The sequence below is a fragment of the Peromyscus californicus genome, unplaced genomic scaffold (assembly GCF_007827085.1).
Source record: "Peromyscus californicus insignis strain IS unplaced genomic scaffold, ASM782708v3 Scaffold_21__1_contigs__length_65335640, whole genome shotgun sequence".
In the NCBI taxonomy this organism is placed as follows: domain Eukaryota; kingdom Metazoa; phylum Chordata; class Mammalia; order Rodentia; family Cricetidae; genus Peromyscus; species Peromyscus californicus.
The window spans coordinates 61,559,858-61,572,663 of NW_026294514.1; the positions used below are offsets into that span (position 1 = coordinate 61,559,858).

A 12,806-nucleotide genomic window follows, 5' to 3' on the forward strand; every position below is an offset into this window, starting at 1 on the left:
ACTTCTGGACTTCGCCAATAAATGCTCTCATGTACACACCCCTTAAAAACTTAAATCTTTTCTTTAAAAACAGCTATTGATTGCAGCAAGACACATTTGAATACATTTTAATTTTTTATGTGAGGGTTTGGAGAGATGGCTCAGTAGTTCAGACTGTTCTTCCAGAGGACCTGACTTTGATTCCCAGAGGCCACAACGAGGCTCACAACCATCTGTAACTCCAGTTCCATAGAAACTAACACATTCTTCTGGTCTCTGGATATCAGACACACAAGTGGTACACAGACACACTTGCAGGCAAAACATTCACATGCACTAAAAAATAATAACGATTATAATAAATAAAGAGTTACTGTAGTACACGGAAATCAACTAGAAGTTCAGTGTTCTAGTCCTCCTCATGCCTGGACAGCAGTCCAGAGGAGGTGGACCCAGTGACCACCTCTGGAAACCACTGTCTGTGACATGCTGCTGTGGGGCCAGTGGTCACAGCCTCCTTTGCTGAAGACTGACATCCCACCAGGAAGTCAGACAGTAAAAGTTCCTTTCATCAACTTCATGAAAGCGCATGCCACCTCCTTTTTATGCCCACTCCTCTGCTGTGCATCCCATGAGGCGACATGGCATGGCCTCTTTACTTACATGACAGGATCTTGGAGCAATTTTAGGGGTCTAGATCTAAATTATATAATATGTATGAGTGTTATGGAGAAGCATGGCTATCAGAACAGAAGTCTGGAAAGCAAGACTATACTTCAAGACATCCCATCATTTCTGGGAGGTAAAAATTAAAACAGACAATTAACCCAACCTCTGCCATAGTGTATACATTACTCTTTCATACTTCTCCTCAAGGCTGAAAATAAATCCCTTAACCCCTCAGAATCATAATAATATTTTTTAAAAATCTCTGTGAGGCTGGTACAAGAGTGGGCACACCCATCTCCTGCAAAAGAGAGGAGCAGGGTCCATCATATCTCTCATACCAAAATGCTTTGAGGGACATTAGAATGTATATGAGAAGATGGGAAAGGTATCAGAAAGATGAACCAAAGGGAAATCCAGAGAAATTAGGAATGGAAGTAGAGAAAGGGGATGAGAAAACAGAGGCATCCCAGGACTCCTGTAGCCTACCAGCACTGAACTGCTAACAGTGACCCTGATGCATCCCAGGACTCCTGTAGCCTACCAGCACTGAACTGCTAACAGCGACCCAGGTGCATCCCAGGACTCCTGTAGCCTACCAGCACTGAACTGCTAACAGTGACCCTGATGCAAACCAGGGCTAGACGACATGTCAAGTCAAACACAGAGAGGGCAGTAAATGGCTATTAAGGGCAAAAGATGGCCCCAAGATGACTCAGCTCCAGGCCTGCAACATTCCAACTCTCCACATCACAGAGATGCTAATCAGTCAATCAGCCTCTTAGCCCAGGTGATAAGAGCTGAGACAAAGAACTATGTCAAGTGAATGCTTGTCTCAGATATTTCCAAACTTGTTGGTTCTTTGTGCATGGTTCAAAAGACATGTGTCACCATTCACCTTTGTCAAAAGGTAGAAACAATTCAAGTGTTTGCTGGGAAGTAAAGTTTCCGGTGGTGGTGGTGGTGGTGGTGGTGATGGTGGTGGTGGTGGTGGTGGTGGTGGTGGTGGTGGTGGTGGTGGTGGTGGTAGCCACATCTTTGTTAAAAATTCTGTGAGGCTGAATGATTGATTAAAAATTCCGTGACTATGGAGAGTAAGAATATTGCAGCTCTAAAGACAAATTTATCCTGGTCCACCTTAGCCCTTAATAGCCGTTCATTGCCTACCCTTGTGTTTGACCTGGCATCCTGTGACTGTAAGATGAAATCTTTTGAGGGATATACAAATAGACCCCCCTATCTTCTACCAACCCCAAAACTAAGAATGCTACCAGGCTGGCACCTGAGGCTTATTGCAGAGATTTTCCCACCTTACTATAACCTGCCCGACTGATGTTCCCACCAATGTATTTTTTAAAAAACCTTGATTTATGATTTTCTAAATCTAAAATCATAAATTTTACTACTAAAAAAAAAAAACTTCATAAAACTGTCACCATCTTAGAATATGATATCTGGAGACCCCAATCTGTGTTCCCAGTTCAGCATCACTCATATTGAGATCCAGAGTAAACACTTTCTCATTTTCTTTGAGATGCAAGTTTACGTCAATGCCACCAACAGGTGAACAAACAAAATGTGGTATATCCACATAATGGAATATTACCCAGTCATAAAAAGGAATGTACTGTGGTAGATGCTACAATATGATTAAGTCTTTAAAACATTATAATAAGTAAAAGATGCCAATCACAAAAGCCACATATGGAATTTTTTTTTGACACAGGGTCTCATGGAGTCCAAGCTGTCCTAGAAATCCCTATATAGCTGAGAACAACCATCCTCTACTTCTTCTCTGTGCTCTCATTACAGGTATGTAACATCATTCCAGTTTTATGCAGTGCTAGGAACTGAACCCAGGGCTTCATGCATGCTAGGCAAATGCCTTACCAACTGAGCCACTTCCCCAGGCCCAGCAAAGGGAATCTATAGAGACAGAAAGCAACCAGTGGTTGCCAGGGTCTGTGGGAAGGGAAAAAGAGTGATTGCTGAACAAGCACTAGCTTTCTTTTACAGATGTTAAAAATGGTTTGAAAAAAAACCCTAGGTAGTGGTAATGGTTGAATGACATTGTAAATGTACTTAATTCTACTGTATATGTTTAAAAATGGTTAAAATGGCCGGGCGGTGGTGGCGCACGCCTTTAATCCCAGCACTCGGGAGGCAGAGGCAGGTGGATCTCTGTGAGTTCGAGGCCAGCCTGGTCTACCAAGTGAGTTCCAGGAAAGGCGCAAAGCTACACAGAGAAACCCTGTCTTGAAAAAAAGAAAAAAAAAATGGTTAAAATGGTAAAACTTACTCTATGTGGCTTGTACCCACCCTACATACACAAACGACAGCTGGATGGAGTATATTAGTAATCTGAGGGCCGTGTGTGTGTGTGTGTGTGTGTGTGTGTGTGTGTGTGTGTGTGTGTCCCCTTGCCCACATGCCTCTTGGCTACTGGCCACACCTCTTAAAACACATCAGAGTCAGCATGTATCATTTACAGCATCTTTGAGCACTGCTGCCCAGAAACTAGTTTTTACCAGTTTCTGTTCAGCCTCAGGCTCCTTTTCCTCAGTTTGCCCAGAGCTGAGTGGAGTAGGGAGGCAATGAGGCTTACCTGGATGTAAGCTCTCCTAGAAAGCTGGAAAACACAAAGCAAACAGCCACAGTAAGTCCCAGGGTTCAGGCAGGACAGGCCCCTCCCAGCCTGGTAGGCGTGGCTCTCACTCCCTGGATCCCAGGATCCCAGGGTCTCCCAACTCTCAGCTGCATCCTGCAGACGGTTTCCCCTCTTTCTCCAAAGGAGAAATTTTTAAGGATAGAATCGAGCCTAAGCTACAGAACCAGAAGTTCTCAGCCACCCTATGGTGGCAGAGCACACCTGAGACCTCAGTCCTCTCAAGGGGCATAGGGAGGGCAGTGCAAGTGAGACCTTTACTCTAGGTTATATAGTGAGCTCAAAAATAAAATAAAAATAAAAATAAAATCTTAAGAAGAAGAGAGAGAGAACTCTCAGCCACAGAGGACACTATGATGCACTGTTACAGCAGTCCCTGTCCCCTGGCATCTGTTGGGGACTGGTCTCAGGGTTCCTTGTGAGAGTGTTCCCAGTCTCTTCAGAAGATGGTATCAAATTTGAAAATGACCATCACACATCCTTCCCTAGGCTCTGAACCATCCCTACTTTGCTTATGATGCCTAAGAGATAGTAGACTGTATTGTCTAAGGAATAAGCAAGGTGAAACGCCGTGATGTCCAATACAGAAACATTTTGTTTGTTGTTGCTTGTTTTTGAGACAGGGATTCTCGATGTAGCCCTGGCTGGCCTTGAACTAGAAACTACTTTTTCCCAAGTATTTTCAGTCTGTCATTTGTTGAAACTGAAGGAAGAGACAGAATTCAAAGATATGGACCAGATGTCCAAAATGGACCCAAGCAAAATTGAGGAACTCTCTCCCTACTTAGAAACAGGGACATGCATGACCAAGCTAACACAGGCCCCGTCAGGGAAAAGGCCAGCACCTTTGCCAACGGAATCTGAGAGGAAAATGAGAACTCAATTCCTTCCCTTCTGATAAGAGTAAGGATACTGATTTCACAAAAAAAATAAAGAACTGTCTCTTAAGGCTGAAAGATAGTTAAGGGCACTGGTTACTCTTTTTTGTTTTGTTTTTGTTTTTGAGACAAGGAGGGTCTCTCTCTATACTCCTGGATGGCCTGGAACATGATATGTAGACCAGGCTGGCCTTGAACTTACAGAGATCTGCCCGCCTCTGCTTCCCAAGTGCTGGGATTGGAGGTGTACACCACCACATGCGCATTTATACACATGTAGGCAGAATACCCATACACATAAAATAAAAATAAAAAAGTCCTTAAAAGGAAGTCATTTCTTTAGAACTCTCCATAGCAGTACTTTTGTATAAAAAGGTAACTCCTAATCACGTGATTACATGTTAGGGAATGGAAGGAAGGAACCCCCTTAGGGACAGAAAAGTCTAAGATCTAAATAAACATTTTATTTGTTTATTTATTTGTAGTCCTTGCTTGCTGTATTTGAACTTGCAGCAATCCTCCTGCTTCTGTTTCCCAAGTGGCGGGATTACAGGTGTACACCAACATGCTCTACTTGATTTTTGTTTTGTTTTTTAATACAGAGTCACATGTACCCCAGGCTGGCCTTAAAATGTCTGTGTAGCCAAGGATGACCTTGAACTTCTGAACTTCGTGTCTCTATCTTGCAATGCTGAATTACAGACCCGGGATACCACTTCCAGTTTATTGGGTGGTACGGATCAAAGGCAAGGCTTTGTGCCTGCCAGGCAAGCACTCTGCCAACTGGGCTGCACGTCCAGCCCCAATTTATAAAACAAAAACAAAATCAGAGTCTCACTATGTATCACAGGCTGACCATGCCTCTTAATCCTGCCTCAGCCTCCCAAAGTGACTCATGCCACACAAGGAAGATTTACAGAGAGTTCACTTGCAGCTGCAAGTCTTTTTGAAATTTGAAAATTAAACTGATGTCATTCTTTTTTTTTTTTAACTGAGCAAGGCAATTTACTTTTGCAAAAGGATCCGACTGTCATTCCTGCCCTTCAGCTTCCACTGTGTGTGCAGATGTACACCCACTTCCGCTTAGCGGTACTGACAGTGCATGTATTTGGGTTTGCTTTTCCAGTACACATCGCCTCCAACAAAACTGCAGAGACCAGCAAATGGAACCTCGCCAAACTCTATGTAGGCATCAGCAGGCACTTCGGGTTTCCTTTGCTATCTACCTACTAGTCATTCAGGAGAGGAACCGGCCAGATGGAGATGGAGCACCCATCACTTACCCTGACACTGTGAGCTTCACCTTGATATGGTAGGACACCAGGATGCCCATGACAGTCCGATCGATGCCCTCCTTGATACTGCCCAATCAAAAAGAAGGAGAAGGATTATGAGAGTAGAATTCTGAAGCTGTTGTCTTGGAACTGGAGAATTCCATAGATTGGCCACATGTCTTTCTCCACTTGTGGGGCTAAGGAGTGGGTTTTCCGCATTTTTCCCTGTTCACACTGGGCACAGCATCTGTCCTCCTTCTCAAGGCTCAGCTTCTGATCTATTTCATTCTCCTATACCCTCCTTCTCCCTGCCATGCCCTGCCCACCATTCAGAGCTGCCGAATCCTCCCCTGAAGCCTGAGTTCAGTCCATCCAGGTTCCAGCTTCAGCAAGCAGTCTGTGAGGTACGTTTGCCACATCCTACCCAGCTATGCCCTGAGGCCTCTACGCACCACTCTTCCCAATTCCAAACCTGCCCAGAAGGCCCTTCTCCTGCACCCCAATACCTCCAGCTATAAAGCCTTCCTGGACACAGCCAGGTAGGACTGCCTGCCCGCTCTTGTGTTCTGCTCATGAGAAAGGCAGAGGGACACTCTCCTGTAACTCGATCACAGGATCACAATTGTTCCTGTACCCAAAAGCTCTGTGTGCCCAGCAGCCAGCATGGCACCGACAGCAAGGGAAAGCTTAAATGGATGACAAGGAGCATGAGATGTGACCAGAGTGAAGGGTAACTCCAGGCTCAGTGATCACGTATGGAATTCCCACTCTCAATCAAGTTCCCCACTGGGCATTTTGCCAGAGTTTATTATCTCCTATGACCCAACATGAAAGACTTAAGTATTCCATGATGTCTGACAACAGGAATTATGAGACGAAAGATAACCATGAAATCTAGATAAGCTACTATGAACCACAACAAAAATCTCAATGGAGAACTCTGAAGGCAGGAGGCAGAGGGAAGTTATGCTGGCAGTCCTGGGATCTGGAGCCAGGCACCGGGAATTGTGTCTAGCCCCAGAGGCCTTCTGCTGGATCCTGTGCTCTAGGACTACAACACTCCCCAAAGAGCATCACCATCTGATGGGAGGATGGAGGCACAGCTGAGACCATGCTCTTGCTGGGATTGGCTTGTGAACCTGTGCCATATGGAAGGCCCAAACACAGGGAACAGAGTATGCCTGGGACTGCCAGGGTTCTCCCCATCACTTTCCTGAGTGGGAGCGCCAGTGCAGAGTGGACTTGCTCAATAATTAACTCATTCAGGAACCCTCCACAAGTTTCTCATCCTGGTTCTACTGAGGGCTCACTGCCCAATGTATAAAAAGTAAGCTCAGTTACAGCTTCTTCACAAAGGTGTGGAGAGGTGTGAGTGTTTGTAAACCACCCCATATGTTGTAAAAATGACTTCGTAGAAGTAAGTACCACTGGCATCAGCTGATTGCTCCCTTAAATTGATCTAGGGCATCATTTTCTTTCCCTGGAATTTCATGAGCACGACTTTAGAATCTTACAGAGACAGTTGGCAAATTATCCTCAGAAAATCCCTTGATTTCCACCTTCATTCTGGCAAATATTCATTGCCCCACTACTGGCCTCACATAATGTGAGCTACAGGTCCATATGAGTCAGAACACTTCCTCTTTCTCCTGACATCACCTCTGAGGGCAGCCTGGTAAGGCCAGAAGGGAGCCCCCAGCACATCCTATGGGAGAGGGAAGTAAGGTCTCAAGCCTAGATCTTGGCTCCTGCCTCACACCTTCAGCATTTAGCAGCCTACAGTCTCCCAGCAAATCAAGCCCAGAAGGGCAACTAGCAGCTAGCTTCAGCACAGAGATTTTTCCCCTAGATCTTTTGCCAAAAAACCAGCTAGTGGTTCTCCAAGACAGAATAGGCACACAGAATCAGCTCTCCTTTTCCTGAAAATCTGGTGCCTATCAGCAGCCAGTAGGTCTTCCAATCTTTCGAGACGGAAATGAATGAATGAAAATAGCCAAATGCGGTAACTCAGTTTACGTGTTCAGGGTACCACATGAGCTAACAATTCTTTTGGATGTAACTGACACTTCCGGAATGCTCTGAGTGTCAGACACCACACTTTACATACACTGTCCTAATTAGTCATCACTGGCATGTGAAATCGGAACTGTGATTACTCCCACTTTACAGACAGGAAAACTCAAGGAATGTGGCCATGGCCACCCAGAGGGCAGGCGGTGGCACTGTGGTTGGTGTAAGGCTGATGGGCATCCCCGTACCAGTCTGCACTGGTGGCCCGTTCGCAGACAGAGCCTACAGGACTCACATGGTGCTGGAGGCCAGGTTTGTGTCCTCATGCTTGATCTTCCCATCCAGTGCAATGCCTCTCCTCTCTCTGTTGTTCGCCAGCAGGGGCACCAGCACCAGCGTCTTGGTCAGAGTGCTGTTTGGCTGCACTTTTTCTCTTGAGGAAGAACCACAGAGAGTTGATGGCTGTCACGGCCACCATCCACACCTCAAGATCCTATCTGTCATGAGCATTTTCAGAGTCAAAGCCTCCTTACAAGGTAAAGGGGATCTCTGTGAATTCAAGGCCAGCCTGGTCAACATAGCAAGCTCCAGGATAGATAGAGACCCTGTCTCAGAAGAAGAAGAAGAAGGAGAAGAAGAAGAAGAAGAAGAAGAAGAAGAAGAAGAAGAAGAAGAAGAAGAAGAAGAAGAAGAAGAAGAAGAAGAAGAGGCAGCAGCTGGGTGGTGGTGACACACACCTTTGATCCCAGCACTCAGGAGGCAGAGACAGGCAGATTTCTGTGAGTTCGAGGCCAGCCTGGTCTACAGAGCGGCTTCCAGGACAGGCTCCAAAGCTACAGAGAAACCCTGTCTTGAAAAACCAAACAAAAAAAAGAAAGAAAGAAAGAAAAGAAAACGAAAAAAGCTCATACAGGACCACTGTAGCCAAAAACTGTCCATAGAAGGACAGTCAGTGTGTGACTAATGGTGGGCCTATTATCCAGGCAGATCACTCTGCTTTCATTCAAAGCAGCACATCTCTTTCTTTACTAGGGCTTCTTCAGAGGCCTGTGGCTTTCCCTATGTCTGATAGATATAAGGAACCCTGGGCCAAGGGACAGTTCTGGGACTCAGTTGGGGACACAGCATTCCTGGGACCCCAAAGTGGCCTCTGGGCTGCAGTATTCATTCTACAGTTCACATACTAGGCACCAGACCTGGGCTGAGGGCAGAAGGCAGGGTGTGGCCTGCAAATGTCGGCTGGAAGCATCAGGACCACTTCCTGAATAAGTTCCCAGACATCCCACGGGAAGGGCTTCCCTGTTTGCTCCCCATGAGGAGTCTAAAGCAGCTCTGGCTTCGCCTGTCTCTGGTGGGTGAGTACAGAAAGCCCTTTGCAATGTTTTGTTTGAGCTAGGGGTGGCCACATCCTCTCACCTGGGTCATGGTGGACTCTCTCTCTCCAGCTTGATGGTCACGAAGGGGGCCCTGGGGGCTAGCATGATAGCCTTTACTGTAGTGGAACTTTCTGAAGGACTATGCCAGGCCCACAGCTGTGCCTAGGGCAATTAGGATCCCAGACCGTGTCAGCAGCAGCATTTTTTTTTTTTTTTTTTGGTTTTTCGAGACAGGGTTTCTCTGTGTAGCTTTGTGCCTCTCCTGGAACTCACTTGGTAGCCCAGGCTGGCCTCGAACTCACAGAGATCCGCCTGGCTCTGCCTCCCGAGTGCTGGGATTAAAGGCATGCGCCACCACCGCCCGGCTAGCAGCAGCATTTTTGAAGTCAGGTTTGACCTGGTTTGAGGAAGCCTGCCCACCAGAGTCCCAGGGGCTGGGTGTGTCTGGAAGACTGGCTTGGGTGCTACAGTCTTCTGAGTGGCTGAGACCAGTATGAGGATTAGTCTTAACGGATTTTCTTGAGAAGTGCCTAGGAGATTTGAAAAGCACAACTCTGGATGTGTCTGTGAGAACATTTCCAGAGAAGATTAACCCAGAGGGCAAGATTGCCCTGAATACAAATGCCGCCATCTCATTGGCTGGAAGCCTGGCTGTAGTCGGAGAGAAAAAAGGGCGACACCCCACTAGTGCAGGCATGCTGTTTCCTGAGCTGTTCTTCCCTGCCACGCCCACCTGCTGTGACGGACAGAAACCATGAATGAGAGTTTGTTTTCTCAGGTATTTGCCTCAACAATGAAAAAGCTAACGTGATCTGACCCCATTTCTAGACTCCTTTTGCCCTCAGGGAAATCTCAGAATGGTTTTCACTTCCCTGAGGATCATTTGGTCTAAAAAGCACACAAAGTTTTGAATGAGAAACAGGAAATGGGAGATGTGTATATATGCATGTATATATGATATATATATATATATATATATAATATATATATCAGAAAAAAAACTCTTATCAGGACAATGAGCCCCACAGCTGTGGAGTATCTGCCAAAAGGCAGCCAAGGCCAAGACTCCCTACTCCTTGAACCAAATGTGAACAGACCCAGCCTGGCATAAGGAAGTCAGCTGTGAGGTGTTCTTTTCTTTCTTGTCTTTCTTTCTCTCTTTCTTTCTTTCTTTCTTTCTTTCTCTCTTTCTTTCTTTCTTTCTTTCTTTCTTTCTTTCTCTTTCGACTTCATTTTATTATTATCTTATGTGTATGAGTGTTTTACTTGTATATATGTCTGTGTACTGCATTCGTGGTGCCCTCAGAGGCCAGAAGAGGGTGTGATGGGATCTCCTGTTACTAGAGTTACAGACAGTTGTGAGTCACCATGTGGGTGCTGGGAATTGAACCCGAGTCCTCTGGAAGAGCAGTCAGTGCTCTTAACCACTGAGCCATCACTCCAGCCCTGCTCTTCTCTTTCTTAACACTATATACTACACTTAAACGCAAGGCTGTCTTTGTTTTGAGTAGTAGCTTACTGTGGGTCTAAATATATAATATGATGTTTTTCTTTAATATGACCTCAGGTTTTCTTTCCTTAGTACCCAACCCTCCCTTTCACTCTAACCTTCCTGTCACCCTGGTAATGTTTTCTGTATAGAACATGCTAGTTAGACAAAGCAGAGAAGCATATCCAAGCCTCTCTACCCTGCCCGTGGATTAAGAACTTGACCTCAAAGTCAGGCGGTGTGCTTGTGCATGTGTGTGTGTGCATGTGTGTGTGTGTGTGTGTGTGTGTGTGTGTGTGTAGGTGCACACAGAGGCCATTGGTATCAGATTTCCTGGAGCTGAAGTTATAGGCATTTATGAGCCATATAACAAGGGTGCTGGGACAAACAAGCAAACTTAGGTCCTCTGTAAGAGCAGTACATGCACTTAACTACTGAGCTATCTCCTCAATTCCTAAAATACCTTTATTAAACCCCAACTCTACTATATATATAGGACGGCCCTACCCTGGGCTGATAGCTCATTTAATCATCTTCTGGGGACAGAAAGAGCACCCCATTCCTATCAACACATTCCAAGGATAGGCAGAGTCTGTGATGCTCCCATGGTGACATTTCTCTCTAGATATCTCCTCTTTGATCCCTTGTTCATGAAGCCTTATCTTGCAGCCTAAGAGATGGGCCCCAAAGGTGACTTGCTTTGTAGCCCTTGATGTGAGAAAAGGGGAAGAAAGCAAAGGCCGGGGGCCTGGAGGGGCATTCTAGTTTCCTCTTGAGAAGAGGAAGTTGACAAAGTGGGCTGGCCGCCCAGGAAGTGGGAAGCCAACCGAGACTTACTGTGTCTCCTCTGCGGCCACAGGCTTGACGTAATAATCACTTGAGTAAAGAACCACATTGGCTACTTGTTCCACTGCAAAGGGAAGACAGGAGGGAGGTGAACAGGGCGGGCCCTCACACCTTCCAGGAGACACACCATCAGATCGAGTTCTGGCTTTCTCAGCCCCCAGTTTAAAGGCTGCAACTTTTCAAGGTCTGGTTTCAGGCCATCGCTGTACACCAGTGACTTGCTCTGAGTTAATTCCCACCAAAACACTAGGCTTTCAGATGCAGCTCCCAAGAGCTCCCCCCTCTCCTGCAAGCCCATGATCTATACTGGGTGTCCTTATCCAAAGGCATGGTGTCTCCAGCATCTCAGAACTCACCATGTACTCGCCTACAAACCCAGCCCCTTTCCATCATCCTCCATCTTACAGAAGGAGTACTGTCTTCCCAGTCCCTAAGCTTTCTGGAAACCTGCCCGAAGCAACACATGACCATCCACTGTGTGATATGGTGGACAGAGAGGATGGCTCTGCATCCTGACTACTTAGGCTCAAATCTCCATGGGGGAAATTCTTTAGTTCCTCTAAACCTCAATTCCCCCACCAGGAAAATGAGGATGACGATTTCGTAGTACAGGTCTGAAGAATAAAAGAAAGGCTGGCACTAGGGAGATGTCACTAAGCCTGATGTCATGAGTTCAATTCCTGGAACCCATACAATGGAAGGAGAGAACTGACTCACACAGGCTGTCCTCTGATCTCCACACATATTCTGTGGCATATGCACACACACACACACACACACACACACACACACACACACACACACACACCATACACACACAGACAATAAATGTAAAACAAAGATGGGCTGGGGAGATGGCTTTGGGCCTTGAAAGCACAAAGGCCTACACTAATTCTCAGGTAGACACATATCCCTGCACTTGGGAAGCAGACACAGGGGAATGAATCCCTAGAGCAGAGCTTGCTGACCAGCTAGCCTAGCCTCCTTGGTGAGCTCCAGGCCAGTAAGAAATCTTGTCCCAAAAAAAGTGTATGTGTGGAGGAGTGATACCTGAGTAACCAGACTGGAGATTGTTCTCTGGTCTCTACATGCATGTATATGCATGCACACACATGATGGTACACACCTGTAAATCCTGGCACTCAGAAGAGAGAGACAAGAGGGACTCTGCAAGCTTGAGGATAGCCTCGTCCACCCAGCAAGATAGACAAGAAAGGCCCCGCCTCAGAAAACAACACAATAACAATGAAGCTGAGACTGGTGGCTGATGCCCACAAGACTCGGAAGGGCAAGGCAGAGGATCAGGAGTTCAGGGACAGCCTCAGCTGCAACCTGAACATCCGAGACTCCATTGCAGCAAGAAAAACAAAATCAGGCTGGAGAAATGGCTCAGCAGTTAAGAGCATTGGCTGCTCTTCCAGAGGTCCTGAGGTCAGTTCCCAGTAACCACATGGTGGCTCACAATCATCTGTTATGGGATCTGATTCCCTCTTCTGGTGTGCCTGAAGACAGGTTACTCATACACATAAAATAATTAAATATTTTAAAAATTAATTAAAAACATTGTTGTTTTGGTTTTTCAAGACAGGGTTTCACTGTGTAGCTCTGACTGTCCTGGAACTC

The 12,806-nt window shown here is 46.1% G+C and overlaps 1 protein-coding gene across 1 annotated transcript in view; it reads right to left on the bottom strand.

Annotated features, from left to right (window-relative positions):
• Window positions 1-12,806, bottom strand: part of Sag (S-antigen visual arrestin) — a 42,495-nt gene that overhangs the window by 4,462 nt on the left and 25,227 nt on the right. Inside the window, exons 11-14 of the mRNA XM_052750495.1 lie at window positions 11,175-11,247; window positions 7,768-7,905; window positions 5,472-5,549; window positions 3,251-3,274 (exon numbers count right to left, since the gene is read on the bottom strand). Of these exons, the coding sequence (XP_052606455.1) occupies window positions 3,251-3,274; window positions 5,472-5,549; window positions 7,768-7,905; window positions 11,175-11,247 (313 nt within the window). The remainder of the gene's footprint in view (window positions 1-3,250; window positions 3,275-5,471; window positions 5,550-7,767; window positions 7,906-11,174; window positions 11,248-12,806) is intronic.